Here is a 16,117-nt window from a genome sequence, read left to right as displayed (position 1 = left end):
TTCCAGGCCGAGGGCATCAAACCAATCTAGCCCTAGGAGGCTTGGCCGCTGACCTTCGACCACCACCAGCCGGAGCAGGCCCGAAAAATCCTTGAAGGCGATCCGGAACCGGCCAACGCCTACCACGGGAATGTCGTTTCCCTGGTAGTCTCTCAGGTGTACGCGGTGAGAGTCGAGTTGCCTTTTGGACACTCTGGGTACCAGTCTTTTGATGGTGCTCCAAGACACGATGGACAGGGCAGACCCAGTGTTGATCTCCATGTCACATGGAGCTCCTTCAATTAGCACCGTGACGTTCAGCTTGCGTCGCGTAGGCGAGTCAGTTTGGCCAATCGTGGTTCCAGACGGGCAGCGGCAGTTGGTGAGAGCAAAACAGCTTTCCTTGGCAGACTGGAGTGAAGACTTGGACTTGCGAGTCGGTGAAGGGGGGGTGTCAGACGGAGCCGATCAGCAGACCTTAGTGATGTGGCCCCTTCTGGAACACTTCCGACAGATGGCGTCTCTGAATCGACACTTGGCACAGGAATGGTTGCCTCCGCAGCTGGCACATTCCGGTTGGCCCTTGGACTTCTGTTGGAACTTCCTGCGCTCCCGCTTTGTCTGGTGCACGTCATCGTCTTCACTGGAGGATGCCTCATCACTGCTGGCCTCTTCATGATGCACTGGAACTGGCTTCCTAGCAATACACGGGCTGCTGGACTTGCGGATCTCCTGGGCGGAGCATTCAGCAGCTTCTGAGGCCACAGCCTCCTCAATGGCTTTCTGTAGCGTGAGGTCTGGCTTGGCGAGGAGACGCCGTTGCAGATGGATGTCCCGGATCCCGCAGATGATTCGATCCATCAGGGCATCATCTAAGTCTCGGAACTCGCAGTGCATTGCAGCCTGTCGCAGGGCGGTGGTGTAGTTATTGATTGACTCCCCGTCTGCCTGGTTCCGGTGGTAGAACGCATGGCGGGCAGCAATCTTGGACGGCTTTGGCGCATAGTGGTTGCGGAGCTTCTCTTGGATCGTGTCCCATGGTGTTGCCTGGACTGCTTCAGGCGCAACCAATGCTCGGGCCGTCTCAAACACCTCAGGCCCACAGAGGCTGAGGAATAGGCCCCGCTTCCGTTCCTTTGATACTGCTGTCAGCTCGTTGGCTTGGAGGTAGCAGTCGAACCGAGCGAGGTAGGAGTCCCATGAGTCAGAGGCTGGCACAAATGGCGATAGAGGCACAAGTGAAGCCATGATTCCGATGCCGGCATGGAGGACGATGGATGGAACACAGTGCTCTAGCCAGAACAGTCAGCTCTGAACTGGTTCTGTCCAGTGATTTCGCTCAGTGATTCAGCTCAGTGATTCAGCTCAGTTCATAGGATGGCCGCATCTGGCTGTGCTCTGATGTCTATTGATCCCACCTTCGTCGCCAGTGTTAAGTTGTGGGTGAACACATCAGACGACACAGCGATTCTTCCAAAGCAGCTCTTTATTTGTACGCTGGAACAGAATTAAGCTGAGGAGCTCAGTCAGCCTGCTTATATAGAGCTCCAGAACAATGTAACTGTTGCCATTTTCTAAAACTATCCAATCACTGAACGTCACTTTTCAATCCTTCATTTGCATAACTATCTACAGTATCCCCCTGCTGGCCCAGGGTGAGAACTTCAGTACATAACAAGAGGTTTAGATAATCAGGTGAAGCGAGTGAGGATTGGGAAGTATATTCAAGAACTGAAGGCTGATTTTTTTTGCAAGAAAGATATAATGGGGGGGGGGAGGTTAATTTTCCTGGCTTTGGGAAAGGGAAAAAGTTTATGGCTTCTGGATCGTTGAAAAGTAGAGGGGTGGGAATTGTAATTAAATCCAAGGTTGACTTTGTGGAGAATAAGGTGTTAAGAGATAAGAATGGAAGGTTTGTTTTTGTCGAAGGTTGCTTGGAGGGAGAGCTGGTGGCATTAGCGTCAATTTTTATCCCATGTTGATGGCCTTTCAGCTGATTCCCTGGTGGCCCGCTGGAATGTGGAGTTAACCAGGGCTATTGACTGTTTGGCTCCAAAGCGCCCTCTCCGATTGCAGGGAGCCCAGACATCCCTGTGGTTTTCCACAGATCTGAGGGCAATGAAACAATCGTTGAGACGGCTAGAGCGCCGGTGGCGGATAACCCATTCTGAATCTGACCGGACACGGGTTAGAGCTCAATGTCGAGCCTACCAAGTGGCGATAGCGATGGCGAAGAAGACTTTCTTCACCGCCTCTATTGCATCTGTGGAAAACAGCAGCAGGAGACTCTTTCAGGTGGTTCGCAATTTAGCGGAACCACCTGCTCCATCAGGGCCCAGTAGGGGCAACATGATCTCCTGCAATGACTTTGCAAAGTTTTTTGCAGATAAAGTCGCTCAGTTTCGAGAAGAGGTAGACTCCACCATGGGAGCAGGGCCGGGGCGGGAGAGTGCTAGAGTCCTGTCTAGTCAAGTTGTGTGGGATCAGTTCCAATCTGTTACCCCCGAGGATGTGGACAGGCTGCTTGGACGAGTGAAACCAACCACTTGTCTCCTTGATCCTTGCCCATCCTGGCTTATAAAAGCTAGCCGGGAAGGACTGGGCGATGGGCTTCGTGGGGTGGTGAATGCTTCCCTCCGTGAGGGAGCCTTCCCAGACTCGCTGAAAGAGGCGGTTATTAAACCGCTTCTTAAAAAAACATCTTTAGATGCGGCCACGATAGCCAACTATTGCCCAGTCTCAAATCTTCCATTCTTGGGCAAGGTGATTGAGCGAGTGGTTGCTGAACAACTCCAGGCACGCCTTGGTCGCACTGGTTGATTATCTCCGGCGGGCTAGGGACAAAGGTGAGAGCTGTTTCCTAGTTCTCCTGGATCTCTCAGCGGCGTTTGATACCATCGACCATAACATCCTTCTGGACCGTCTTGAGGGGCTGGGAGCTGGGGGCACTGTTATACAGTGGTTCCGCTCCTTCCTCCTGGGCGGTGTTCAGAAAGTGGTGGTGGGGGATGAGTGTTCAGACCCCTGGGCCCTCACTTGTGGGGTGCCTCAAGGTTCTGTCCTCTCCCCCATGCTTTTCAACATCTACATGAAGCCGCTGGGAGAGATCATCAGGGGATTTGGGCTGGGTGTTCATCAGTATGCGGATGATACCCAGCTCTACCTCTCTTTCAAATCAGAACCAGTGAAGGCAGTGAAGGTCCTGTGTGAGTGCCTGGAGGCGGTTGGAGGTTGGATGGCGGCTAACAGATTGAGGTTGAATCCTGACAAGACAGAAGTACTGTTTTTGGGGGACAGGAGGCGGGCAGGTGTGGAGGATTCCCTGGTCCTGAATGGGGTAACTGTGCCCCTGAAGGACCAGGTGCGCAGCCTGGGAGTCATTTTGGACTCACAGCTGCCCATGGAGGCACAGGTCAAATCTGTATCCAGGGCAGCTGTTTACCAGCTCCATCTGGTACGCAGGCTGAGACCCTATCTGCCTGCGGACTGCCTCGCCAGAGTGGTGCATGCTCTGGTTATCTCCCGCTTGGATTACTGCAATGCGCTCTACGTGGGGCTACCTTTGAAGGTGACCCGGAAACTACAACTAATCCAGAACGCGGCAGCTAGACTGGTGACTGGGAGCGGCCGCAGAGACCACATAACACCGGTCTTGAAAGACCTACATTGGCTCCCAGTACATTTCCGAGCACAATTCAAAGTGTTGGTGCTGACCTTTAAAGCCCTAAACGGCCTTGGTCCAGTATATCTGAAGGAGCGTCTCCACCCCCATCGTTCTACCCGGACACTGAGGTCCAGCCCCAAGGGCCTTCTGGCAGTTCCCTCACTGCAAGAAGCCAAGTTACAGGGAACCAGGCAGAGGGCCTTCTCGGTAGTGGCGCCTTCCCTGTGGAACACCCTCCCACCAGATGTCAAAGAGAGCAACAACTACAGGCTTTTAGAAGACATCTGAAGGCAGCCCTGTTTCGGGAAGCTTTTAATGTTTGATGTATTATAGTATTTTAATATTCAATTGGGAGCCACCCAGAGTGGCTGGGGAAGCCCAGCCAGATGGGCGGGGTATAAATAATAAATTATTATTATTATTATTATTATTATTATTATTATTATTATTATTATTATTATTAATCTTCCTAACAAGCACCGGCTGGATTTTCTTTATAAGTGTTTACAGAAGCTTGAGAAATTCTCGCCTCATTCAAAAGTAGTTGGGGGGGGGGGAGTTTAATGTTGATTTGCAAGGGGAAAATAGTTCCAAAAAAGGAAAGAGAGTGAAGTTTTAAAAAAATATGTGGAAAGTTCGGATTATTGGAACTATGGATGGAGTTGTTCTCCAAGGATCACTCATATTCATTTTATTCTAGCCCACGTGGAACATTCTCAAGACTGGATGGTATTTTAATATCGCAAGAGGCTAGGGAATGGGTGAAGGGAATGGATATCGGAATGATTAAGAGCACTGACCATGCCCCCATATCTGCCTTCCTTCAAATAGGTCATATTAATAGGTCCTATTCTTGGAGGTTTAACCCTTGGTTGGTAGCTGATGAGCGGAGTAAGTTTAAAACTAAAACAGCGTTAAAAAGGTATTTTGAGGAAAATAAAGACCCAGATATCCCATTAACAATAAAATGGGAAGCAATGAAGGCAGTCATTAGGGGAGAATGTATTCAGTTTGTCAATGTTAAAAAAAGGGAAAGATAGAAGGATTAGGGAGGTAGAAGAGGAGGTCAGGATATTGGAGAAGAAATTTAGGATGTCTAAGCAAATGAAGGATAAAGTAAAATTAGACCAAAAGACGGAAGAGTTGAAAGTTTTAGCTATAAATAAAACTGCATAAAAGTTATGGTATAGTAAACAAAAATATTATGAATTTGAAGGGAAAGGAGGGAAAATATTGGCAAATAAAATTAAGAATTATCAGGTAAGGAAAAATTAGAGCTATTAGAGATAATAAAGGGGAATTGGAAACAGACTCTAAGAAGATATTGGAGACCTTTTTAGGTTTCTATAATAGATTGTATGCAAATAAAGGCATTAAGGACGAAGAGGTGGATCAATTTTGTGAAGGACTGGAACTCCCAGAATTAAATGAAGAAAATAGAAGGGAATTGGATAAGGATATATCAGAAGAGGAAGTTAGATCAGCAACCAACTCTATGACTGTGCAATCAGAACCAGGACTTGGATGGGTTCAATGTGGTGTTCTATAAGCATTATAAGGATATATTGGTGCCACATATGACTGTATTGTACCAAAGAATTTAGAATGGAGCTTCAACCCCACCTACCTGGTTGGAGTCATGGTTGGTATTAATTCCCAAACCAGGGAAAGCTCAAACCCTGCCAGATTCATATAGGCCAATATCTATTACTAATAATGGATTATAGAATATTTGCTAAACTTATGGCAATAAGGCTAAGTATTGTACAATTAGTGGGGAAAGAGCAATTTGGGTTTATGCCCCAGAAGTATTTGGTGGAGGCAATCAGGAATAATAATAATCATAAATTTTATTTATATCCCGCCCTCCCCAGCCGAAGCCGGGCTCAGGGCGGCTAACAACACTAAAATAGTGCAACATTATAAAAACGTCAAAGAATTAATTAAAATCAAAATTGATGGCAACCATAAACTAAAGTATTGTAAAGATTGCCAAAGGAGGGAGTCAGGCTGCGCCCTGACCAAAGGCCTGGTGGAACAGCTCTGTCTTGCAGGCCCTGCGGAAAGATGTCAAGTCCTGGAGGGCCCTTGTCTCTTGTGACAGAGCGTTCCACCAGGTTGGAGCCGCAGCCGAAAAAGCCCTGGCTCTAGTTGAGGCCAGCCTAACCTCTCTGAGGCTTGGGACCTTCAAGATGTTTTTATTTGAAGACCGTAAGTTCCTCTGTGGGGCATACCAGGAGAGGCGGTCCCGTAGATACGAGGGTCCTAGGCCGTATAGGGCTTTGAAGGTTAAAACCAGCACCTTAAACCTGATCCTGTACTCCACCGGGAGCCAGTGCAGCTGGTATAGCACCGGATGAATGTGATCCCGCAGCGAAGACCCCGTAAGGAGACTCGCGGCATTCTGCACCCGCTGGAGTTTCTGGGTCAGTCTCAGGGGCAGCCCCACGTAGAGCGAGTTACAATAATCCAGTCTGGAGGTGACCGTTGCGTGGATCACAGAGGCTAGGTCAGGGCGAGAGAGGTAAGGAGCCAACTGCTTAGCTTGGCGGAGATGAAAAAATGCCGCCTTTGTTATAGCTGCAATCTGCGCCTCCATGGAGAGGGAGGTATCGAAGATTACACCCAAACTCTTAACGGACGGTGCTGGCACTAATTGCACCCCCGCAAGAGATGGGAGTTGCCCCCTCAATCCCATATCGTCCCGTCCCAGCCAGAGGACCTCTGTCTTCGAAGGATTTAACTTCAACCGGCTCCCACGTAACCATCCAGCCACAGCTTCCAAGCATCTGATCAGTGTGTCTGGGGCCGAGTCAGGATGGCCATCCATCAACAGATAGAGTTGGGTGTCATCAGCATACTGATGGCAGCCCAGCCCAAAACTCCGGACAAGCTGGGTGAGGGGGCGCATAAAGATGTTAAAAAGCATCGGGGAGAGTATCGCACCCTGGGGCACTCCACACACCAAGGAGTGGCGGGATGACAGTTCCACCCCAAGCGCCACCCTCTGTCCCCGACCAGAGAGAAACGAGCGCAGCCATTGAAGGACTGTGCCCTGGATCCCCACGTCGGCAAGGCGGTGGTCCAGGAGTTAGTGATCGACCATGTCGAAGGCTGCTGACAGGTCTAGAAGGATCAGCAGCCCCGACCCGCCTCAATCCAGCTGCCTGCGGAGATCATCTGTTAGGGTGACCAGAACCGTCTCGGTCCCATGACCAGCGCGGAAGCCGGACTGGAATGGATCCAGAGCCGATGTTTCATCCAGAAACCTACCAAGCTGTTCAGCAACCGCTCTCTCAATCACCTTACCCAGGAATGGAAGATTTGAAACTGGGCGGTAATTGGATAGATCTAAGGGATCTAATGATGTTTTCTTTAAGAGAGGACGCACCACTGCCTCCTTCAGTTCCCCTGGGAATGTTCCGGTGCCAAGGGACAAATTGATGATATCCCCCAGGGGGGCCCGCACCTCGTCTGGACACGCTCTAATCAGCCAAGACGGGCACGGGTCAAGAGGACAGGTGGTGGGCTTTCCAGCTCGGAGGAGTCTGTCCACATCGGCTGGAGATAGCCGGTCAAAGTGGTCCAATACTGGACCCGAGGACAGTCGAGGGGCCTCCAGTTCCTTTATTGTATCCAAATTGGCAGGGAGGTCATGGCGGAGCGACAGGACCTTCTCCGCAAAAAAGCTCGCAAATGCCTCACAGCTGTGTCAAATTGTTATTTAAATTTGGCTGTCCTTTGAGGGACGTTAAAGACCGAATTACACTAAATAATTGTGCCGGGCGAGAGCTAGCGGATGCAATGGAGGCCGAGAAGTAGGACTTCTTAGCGGCCTTCACTGCCATCTCGTAGGTTTTCATAAAAACCCTATAAGATGTTCTTGAGGCTCCTTCACGGGCACCCCGCCATACTCGCTCTAGCCGTCTGAGGTCCCGCTTCATTTTCCGGAGCTCCTCAGTAAACCAGGGAGCCTGGTTTCTGCGGGGTTGCAGAGGGCGCTTAGGTGCGATCTCATTGATGGCTGCCAGGAGCTGGGTATTCCAGCCCTCAACAAGCTCAGTCAATGAGTCGCAAGGGGGAGAAAGGTCCCGCAAGGCTTGGCGGAATCTATCAGGGTCCATCAGCCTCCGCGGGCGAGCCCAAATCTGCTCGCCACCTAAGCAGGGTGGGGGTGGAACATCAATCCTGGCTTTCAGAGCATAGTGATCAGACCATGGCACCTTGATCGAAGGAAACATGATCACATCTATACCGACACCAAATATCAAATCCAGTGTGTGGCCTGCTTGATGTGTGGGGCCCGAAACAAACTGGGAGAGCCCTAGTGTCGCCATGGAAGACACCAGGTCCAGAGCCTGTGAGGAGGGAGTGGCATCGGCATGGATGTTGAAGTCCCCCAATACCAATAGGTTAGGGAACTCCAAGGCCCAGCTGGCCACCGCCTCCAGCAGACCTGGCAGGGTGGCTGCTGGTGCGCTAGGTGGCCGGTACACCAGCCAGACAGCCAAGCTCACCTCATAGCCCCACACTAGGCCAACACATTCAATGCCGGGGATCGATGGCGGTGGTAGAGCCCTGAAAGAACAATCTTCCCGGATTAATAATGCCACCCCTCCCCCCCCGGCCCACAGTCCGTGACTGGTGGAGGACGGAAAAACCCGGGGGCGCCATCTCTCGTAAGGTAACTGTTGCCCCTTCGCGCACCCAGGTCTCCGTCACACAAGCCAGGTCGACCCCCTGCGAGATGATGAAAATCTCGCAAGGTGGCGGTTTTGTTGCCTATAGACCTGGCATTGCACAACACCAGTGACGGAGGTGAGTAATCCTTGCTCACCCTACCCTCGTCTCTCGGGATGGGGCGCAGATTGGAAGGGGTACGAGCATATCCGTATCTCGATCCCCTTCGCCTATGACATCTGCCCCCACCGCCATACCTCCCTTGCCCCTCCACAGTAGGAATCCCAAGCCTCATACTCGCCTCCATTTACAAAATATAAAAGCAAACAAACAAACAAAAAAACAATTACACCAAAACAAAACCAATCCCCACCCCACTCAACAACCATCCCACCCCAACCCAAAATAAAACAAAACAAAACAAAAATACATGGATAAAAACCACCGTTTATGGTGGTACAACAAAGTAAAAAGTAAAAACACTTTTAAAACAGGAAGGTGATGGGTATGGTGTATTTAGCGAAAAATGAAGATTTGCCTCTTACTCTCATGTCATTGGATATATATAAAGCATTTGATTTGGTGGATTGGAAATATTTGAAAAAGATATTGCAAAAATATAAATTTGGAGTGAATTTTCAATAGGTGGTTGAGGCAATATATACGGAGTCCAAAGCAATGGTAGGAATTGGTGGGTCGGAAAGGGGTTAGCCTGACTGCTAAGTGGTACAAAGCAAGGATGTCCACTTTCTCCCATGCTCTTTATTTTAGCATTGGAACCATTAGCAATTAAACTCAAAAATAATAATGAAATTAAAGGATTTGAAATCCCAGAGAAAGGGAGAGCAGAGGGGGAGTTATTGACCATGTATGTATGCCATTTAATGGTGCCATTAAAAAGAATTTTGCAAGGATTTTCAAAAGTATCAGGGTTAAAAGTTAATTTTAATAAATCATCAATGATGTGTTTAAATGTGAAACCTAAAATTCAACTAGAAGCCTCTAAATTATTGGGTATTCCTATAGCAAATAAGATGGTAAAATATTTAGGGGTAAGGATAACTAAAAATGTGAAGAAAATGTTTGAATATAATTATAAAAAATCGAAGTTGAAAATATGGGGGGAAAGGAAGGAATCAATTAGTACAAGAATTGCATTAGTTAAAATGTTTTTGTTACCCAGATTAACGTATATTTTTAATGTATTACACTGGCACATACCGGAACAGATATTGAAAGGGTGGCAAGGGGAAATCGATAGGTTTGTTTTTGCATCCAATAAACCAAGGACGGCAGGTAGATATAGGTATCATAGGAGTCAAGATGGAGGATGTGGGATTCCCAGCTTAGTTTTATATTACGAAGCCTACCAACTTAGACATCTTATGATTTGGTTGGAGGTAGAACAGGGGGAAGATTTGGGGTGTATTGAGCAGGAGAATTTGGAAGTAGTAGGAGGGAAAATAAGAATATTCAATAGGAGGAAAAGGGAAAAGGAAGTAGATAAAATATCAACATTTACGTGGTCCATCTGGGTATGGGAGAAGTGGAGAAGGGAACTTTTTCCTGGCCTCTCTCCCCTTACCAAAATGTGGTATTATGATAAAATGGCCCTGTTAAGAGAGCTCATCCCAAAGGAGGTAGGGGATAAATTAAAGGAGATCTCAACTGAGGAAATGGAGAAGAAATGGGGAACAGAAGGTATGATGGAACAGGAAAGTGGTATTTGGAATAAAATTAATTGGTTACAGAAAAGACAAATTTCCTCTCTGCTAAAGGAAGAAGTTTAAAAATGTGGTAAAAGAATTATTACACCCTTCGAAAAATTAGTGAACGGATATAGGACAGAAAGGACCAAAATAGTTTCAAAATTGTATAAGGTGTTATTAGACAAGGGGAAATCACCAAAGGAAAGTTTGAAAGAATATTGGAAGTTAGAAATTCAGGAACAGATTTTAGATGAAGATTGGGAAAGAATCTTTTGGCAACCACCCTTTGTTGCAACCTCAAGGATAATCCAGGAACAGGGGTTGAAGTTGGTACAAAAATGGTATTATACACCTGTAAGGTTATATCATATTACAAAATCTGAAAGTAAGAATTGCTGGAGGAAATGTGGAGTGATGGGAACGTACAGTCATATGTGGTGGAGTTGTCTGTTAGTTAATGAATTTTGGAAACAGATTGGTATAGAAATATCGGAAATTGTGGGTAGGAAGGTGGAAATATCTAAATTAATTGTTCTTATTAGCCTGAGTAGCACCGAGTTAAAAACAAAAGAGGAATGTAAATGGGTAAAATTGATGGTAACTGCAGCCAGACAGGTTATAGCGAGTAATTGGAAAAATGCAGAAGAGCTAGGGGTGAACCAATGGAGGAAAAAATTGAATAATATTATAATTTTAGAATATCTAACAGTGAAGATACACAGAATGAAAGGGTTTAAGGTCAGTGAGAAAGAGGAGGATTGGTTTGAGAAGATATTGAATTATTTGGGTAGATTTGAACAATTTGGGGCAATTAAAATGTTAAAAGTTAAATAAACCTTGTGGAGCGAGGAGTGTTAATGTCTATAGAATTGTACATATGGTTGATTTAAATATGTTATGTATACTCAATGTATTAGCCGCCTGGGGGGTTTCACTGTTGGGTTTTGGTTGTTGGTAAAAAATAAATAAAAATATATATTTAAAAAATTGAGACTGGTTGATAGTCGGCCATATCTGCCTGGTCCAAAGATGTTTTTTTTTAAGAAGCGGTTTAATAACCACCTCTTTCAGTGGGTCTGGGAAAGCCCCCTCACAGAGGAAAGCATTCACCACCCCTCAGAGTCCATCACCCAGCCCTTCCTGGCTTGCTTTTATGCGCCAGGATGGGCAAGCATCAAGGAGACAGGTGGTTGATTTCACTCATCCAAGCAGCCTGTCCACATCCTCAGAGGTAACAGATTGGAATTGAACTGACCATGGCACTTCTTTTGTTACACTTTTCCTTAGTGTCAGATCACCCACATCCATAGAGGTAAACACCAGGTCTAAGGCATGTCCACGACTATGAGTTGGACCAAACTTATTCAGGGATAGACCCATGGAGGCCATGCTTTCCACGAAGTCCTGAGCGGCCCCTTGTAAGGTTGTGTTGGCATGGATGTTAAAATCCCCTAGGACAACCAAACTAGGTATCTCCAGGAGCACATCCGCCACAACCTGAAGCAGCTTAGCCAGGGAATCCTTGGTGCAGCGGGGAGGTCGGTACACCAAAAGGAATCCTGTTCTGCCCCTATTGCCCAACTTCCAGAACATGCACTCAGAAAACTTGGTCTTCCCAACAGGATGCCTGGTGCAAGCTAATGACTTCCTAAAAATCACTGCAACCCCACCATATGGGCCCCACCATATGACCTGGGTTGCTGTGTGTAAGAGAAACCTGGTGGACAAGTAGCAGCAAGCACAGGCCCATCTGCTTCATCCAACCAAGTCTCTGTTACACAGGCCAGGTCAAGTACCCCATCCATGATCAAGCCATGGTCTTATTAATCATTGACCTGGCATTGCACAGCAGCACCTTCAGGTCATGTGGGTCTCCCTTGTTGATTCCAGTATCCTTCTGGTCAAGACCAGACCTGGAGATAGGGGTAGTCTTCAAACAATGACTAAACCTGCCTCCTCAGTAATGACATGGTCTGGCCTTAGCGTAACTCCTCCTCCTACCCGTGATCACTGAGATTGGGCATCCCAGAGAATCCCCCCCCCCCCGGGAACCTGCCCCAGCCATTCTGTTGGCTAGGGCCCACTCCCAGACAGCCCTGACCCTCTCCTCTTAAAACCAAAATGCAAACTAAACAATACACCAATAAAATAGAAACTAAACAAGAAACAAAAACAACCCCACCTAAAAGTAAACTTATTCCCACCCCAACTAAACATTTATCCCCCCCAACATAAAAACTAGCATTTAAAACGCCAAATACTAATAACTATTTTAAAATATTTAAAAACATTTAAAAACTTTCTTGCTTGCTGCTGCCTCTCAGGAGAAGGGCCTTTCAGCAAGGAGCGGCCTCCTCCACACTCACAAAGCAGCAGCAGTGTCCCGATGCCTCCTGGAATGGTGGAAGCCCCCTTCTCCCTCTGTGCAAGGCTGGGATCCTGAAGCTCCACAGGAGCAGGAGGATAGTATTGACCCAGAGCAATGGTTTGTGGAGCGACACAGTTTGGAGACTGATAGTTGGGCTGAACTGGGAGAAGAACAACAAGGTATGAGAAATGATAAATGCTGCCTCTTCATGAAAATAGGTGTTTTATTCACTTTACCTGTAGCTTAAACCTGAACCCCTATTTTGAGTAAGAAAATGACTAAATCTTTGTTTGCAAATGTGCCTGAAGCCTGAAAACTAAAAACTAAAGAAGAGACACTTTTCTTTTCTCTGTATTTCTTTGCATGACCCAATCTTTAATCCATCCAGCGGGAAGGTAAATGGTGTTTCCATGCTGTCAGGGCTTCAGGAACAGAGGCACAGGGGAGAGAGGAAATGGAGAGCGAAGGGGAAGAATCGGAGAGCAGCGGAGGGGGGTATAGCAGTGACCCGAGAGATTCCATGAGCCTCTCCAGCGAATCAGAAGATTCCCAGAAGGAGGCGCCGATGGTCAGGGCAAGGTGGGCCAGCGGGGACTCCCAAAGCAGCAGCTGGAGATCAGGACCAGCTTCCCCACCAGAGCGTAGTGGGGGGGAAGGGTCCCATGCGTCAGGGGCAGCGTCTCCTCCAGCAGGGAGAGAAGATGAGTCGGGACTGACCACGCCTCCATCGGAGAGTGGGGGAATGGAGGGGAGGTCAGGTTCAGCTAGCCTCCCCGAAGGGGGAAGCAGTGACAGGAGCAGTGTAACGGTCAGGAGGAAGGTTGCCGGCTGGGCGCGCGCGCGCCAAGTTCAAATGTACAGGCGCGCGGGACAGCAGAAAGCCCGGATTGGGAACCAGGTCCTAAAGCCCGCCGGAGGCAGGGAGAAGACTCAGGGGACTCAGCGTCAGAAGAGTCTAGGAAGGGTGAAACCCCAACTGACAGGCGGACCCAGAGGAGGAAAGAGCAGAGGAAGAGGTGGAGCAAGGCTAGAGTCTTAGACTGGTGTCTGGGGGGAGGAGACTCAGACGGAGCTTCAGCGGTCTAGGGTTTCAGACGTAGAGCTGCACGCTGCGGCTGTGACAACGAAAATGAACTTCAATAAAGACTTTTGTATATAACAACGGATTGGCGTTGGTCCTTTGTGAGCTGGGACCTAGGGCAGCTCTGACACATGCGCTGCTCTGGTTCACCATGACCCGGAAGCTGTACGCCAGCTCCCTCGGCCAATAAAGCGAGATGAGCACTGCAACCCCAGAGTAGGTCACGACTGGACCAAATGTCAGGGGTCCCCTTTACCCATTACCCATTTGCAAATGTACTAATAAAAATCTTCCTAATTTACCAACATTTTCCAAGATTATTTTCTTTTTAAGACTCTCAAGATATTAAGTCTTGGGGGCCATTATTTCATTTCTAACAAAGGGGAAGAGGAATGGGAGGAGAGAAGAAGAAGAAGAGGAGTTGATATCACTACCCGAAGGAGTCTCAAAGCGGCTAACATTCTCCTTTCCCTTCCTCCCCCACAACAAACACTCTGTGAGGTGAGTGGGGCTGAGAGACTTCAAAGAAGTGTGACTAGCCCAAGGTAACCCAGCAGCTGCAAGTGGAGGAGCGGTGTAATTGTGGAGGTTGGAGTTTACAGGGTTAAAACTCCTTGGTGTCCTGTATCTGGGGAGGGGCCTGACGCAGGGCCGTACGTCACAGGCTTTGTCTGTGCGAGTTGGTTTCACTTTAGACTGAGAGACGCTGCAAAAGAAGCTGCGTGTGCTTTTAGCACGGGAAAGATGCCGGAAAGCTCCGATGGAATGAGAATGATTTATGGCTTGTAAATAAACGCTTTTAGAGATAGCAACAAACTGTCTCTGGACTTGATTTATCCCTCTATCTCACACAGACGGCAGGACTGCTGCGACTCTGTTTTCCTGCCCAGGACAGCCCCAAGCAGAACTACGCAGGGAAGCGCTGACTGGACGGCAGGATTTAATGGCCAAAGGTTATGGGTCTTCCGTGTTTCCTGCCAAGTGTGAGGAGGGAAGAAGACTGCCAGCTTTAAGCTGCTTTGAGCTCCTGCCAGGAAGGGCAGTGGGAGACGCTGGTGGAGAGCAGAGCCAAGAGGAGGCTGCTTCGGAGGACCAGCTAGCTGGCAACTCGTGAGTATGCTTAAGCCCCGGGGGGGGGGGGGGAGATGGTTGCTGCTCAGCAACAGCAAGGCCATGAGAGCTACCCCGGTGAAAGACTGAATGGGGCCAATTGGGAAGACTGGTCTAAGCGCATGTACTACTGGCTGGCAGAAAGGCAGCTTTGGGAGTGTACACAAGCCGATCCAGTTCTTGCCCAGCCCAGTGCTGCAGCTGCAGAGGCTGAGAAGTCTGCAGGCACAGTGGAAGCTTGTGAAGCAGACGTGGCTGCTGCTCTGGAAAGAGAGCAAAGGGTGCTAGCCATTTTAAGGGCCAGCATTGATGCTTGGCTGTTGCCAAAGCTCCAAGGGAAGAAGCCCTGGGTCGCGTGGCAGGCACTGAAGACGGCATATCAGGCCGCAGTGGGAGCCAGACCAGAGGGGGCTGAGAGATGCCCAGAGAGAGCACTAAGCCCAGAGGGGGCTGGGACTGTTTTGGGAAGCTGTTTCTATGCTTTGGCACGTCTGTGTGATGGTCCGGGAGAGAGGCTAAGAGCTGGGAAGAGGAAGGCAGTAGCCGTCTGTTCCTCAGGCAGCTGGGCACCCAGGAGTGGGGGTGCAGGCCGTTCCAAGAGCTCTGGGAAAGCCAAAGTCTCCAAGAGTTGTTTGTGCTCTGAGGCGAAGTCCAACAGCGAAGGGTATTGTTCTGCAGAGGCGTTGGAATGCAAGGACAGCCACCTGCTAAGGCAGATAAGCAACGGTTCTCAGACGGCGAAGCGTGAGAACACCAGCAGAAGCCTTGCAGCAACCATGGCAACCAGGAAGGACACTGGCAGAGGCCCCAGTGGGGGTGCGAGCATCGCCATGGCAACCTTGGAAGACAGCCAGAGAGCCACTTTATCTCTTGTTGTCGATACGGGAGCGACCCACAGCCTGGTGCCATCTGGTGGGCTCCTGAGAAATTGCAAGACAGTTAAATCTGGACGTTTTGTCTCGATGGCAGATGGTTCTAAGAGACAATTAACTGAAACTGGTCTTTTATACTGTCCCTTTATAGATCATGAGGTGCAAGCTTATGTGGTCCCCGAGCTTGCTCATTCTCTTTTAAGTGTATCAGCTCTTATTGCCGATGGTTTTGATGTGGTGTTTACTAACAACGTGTTATTTCTACAGGGATGGGAAGAAGCTCTACAGTGTTGAGGGGAAGGACAGGCTCTTTCTGGTGCAGATGCCTGTCACTGATGCTACTGTTGCAGAGTCCCCTGAAGAAGCACAAGTGCAGTGTGCAAATGTACCACCACACCATGATTGTTTGCATTTGTGGCATCGCAGATTCGGACATGCAGGGTGGTCATATGTTAAAAATGTTATGGTGTGAAACCTAAGACGCTGGCAAGTTAGCAATGTCATGTAACTTTAAGTAGTCAAGCTCGTTGTTAAGTTGCTCAGTATATAAAGAGTGTTTGTTTTCTCTGCGTGGTGTGTGTGGGGCGTGAAGCAAAAATGCCCGAAAGCTCCGGAGGTGTTTCTGTTATCTTTCTGTAATAAACCTGTATTTGG

At 48.5% G+C, this 16,117-nt stretch overlaps 1 protein-coding gene across 1 annotated transcript in view; it reads left to right on the top strand.

Annotated features, from left to right (window-relative positions):
* Nucleotides 1–15,899, top strand: part of LOC310697675 (uncharacterized protein) — a 476,396-nt gene extending 460,497 nt beyond the window's left edge. Inside the window, exon 2 of the mRNA XM_083484365.1 lies at nt 14,051–15,899. Within this exon, the coding sequence (XP_083340491.1) occupies nt 14,627–15,757 (1,131 nt within the window). The 5' untranslated portion in view covers nt 14,051–14,626 and the 3' untranslated portion in view covers nt 15,758–15,899. The remainder of the gene's footprint in view (nt 1–14,050) is intronic.
* Nucleotides 15,900–16,117: the final 218 nt, after the last annotated feature.

Source organism: Podarcis liolepis, assembly GCF_965112155.1.
Source record: "Podarcis liolepis genome assembly, chromosome: W".
Classification (NCBI taxonomy): Eukaryota; Metazoa; Chordata; class Lepidosauria; order Squamata; family Lacertidae; genus Podarcis; species Podarcis liolepis.
This window is presented reverse-complemented; position numbering and strand designations above follow the sequence as displayed.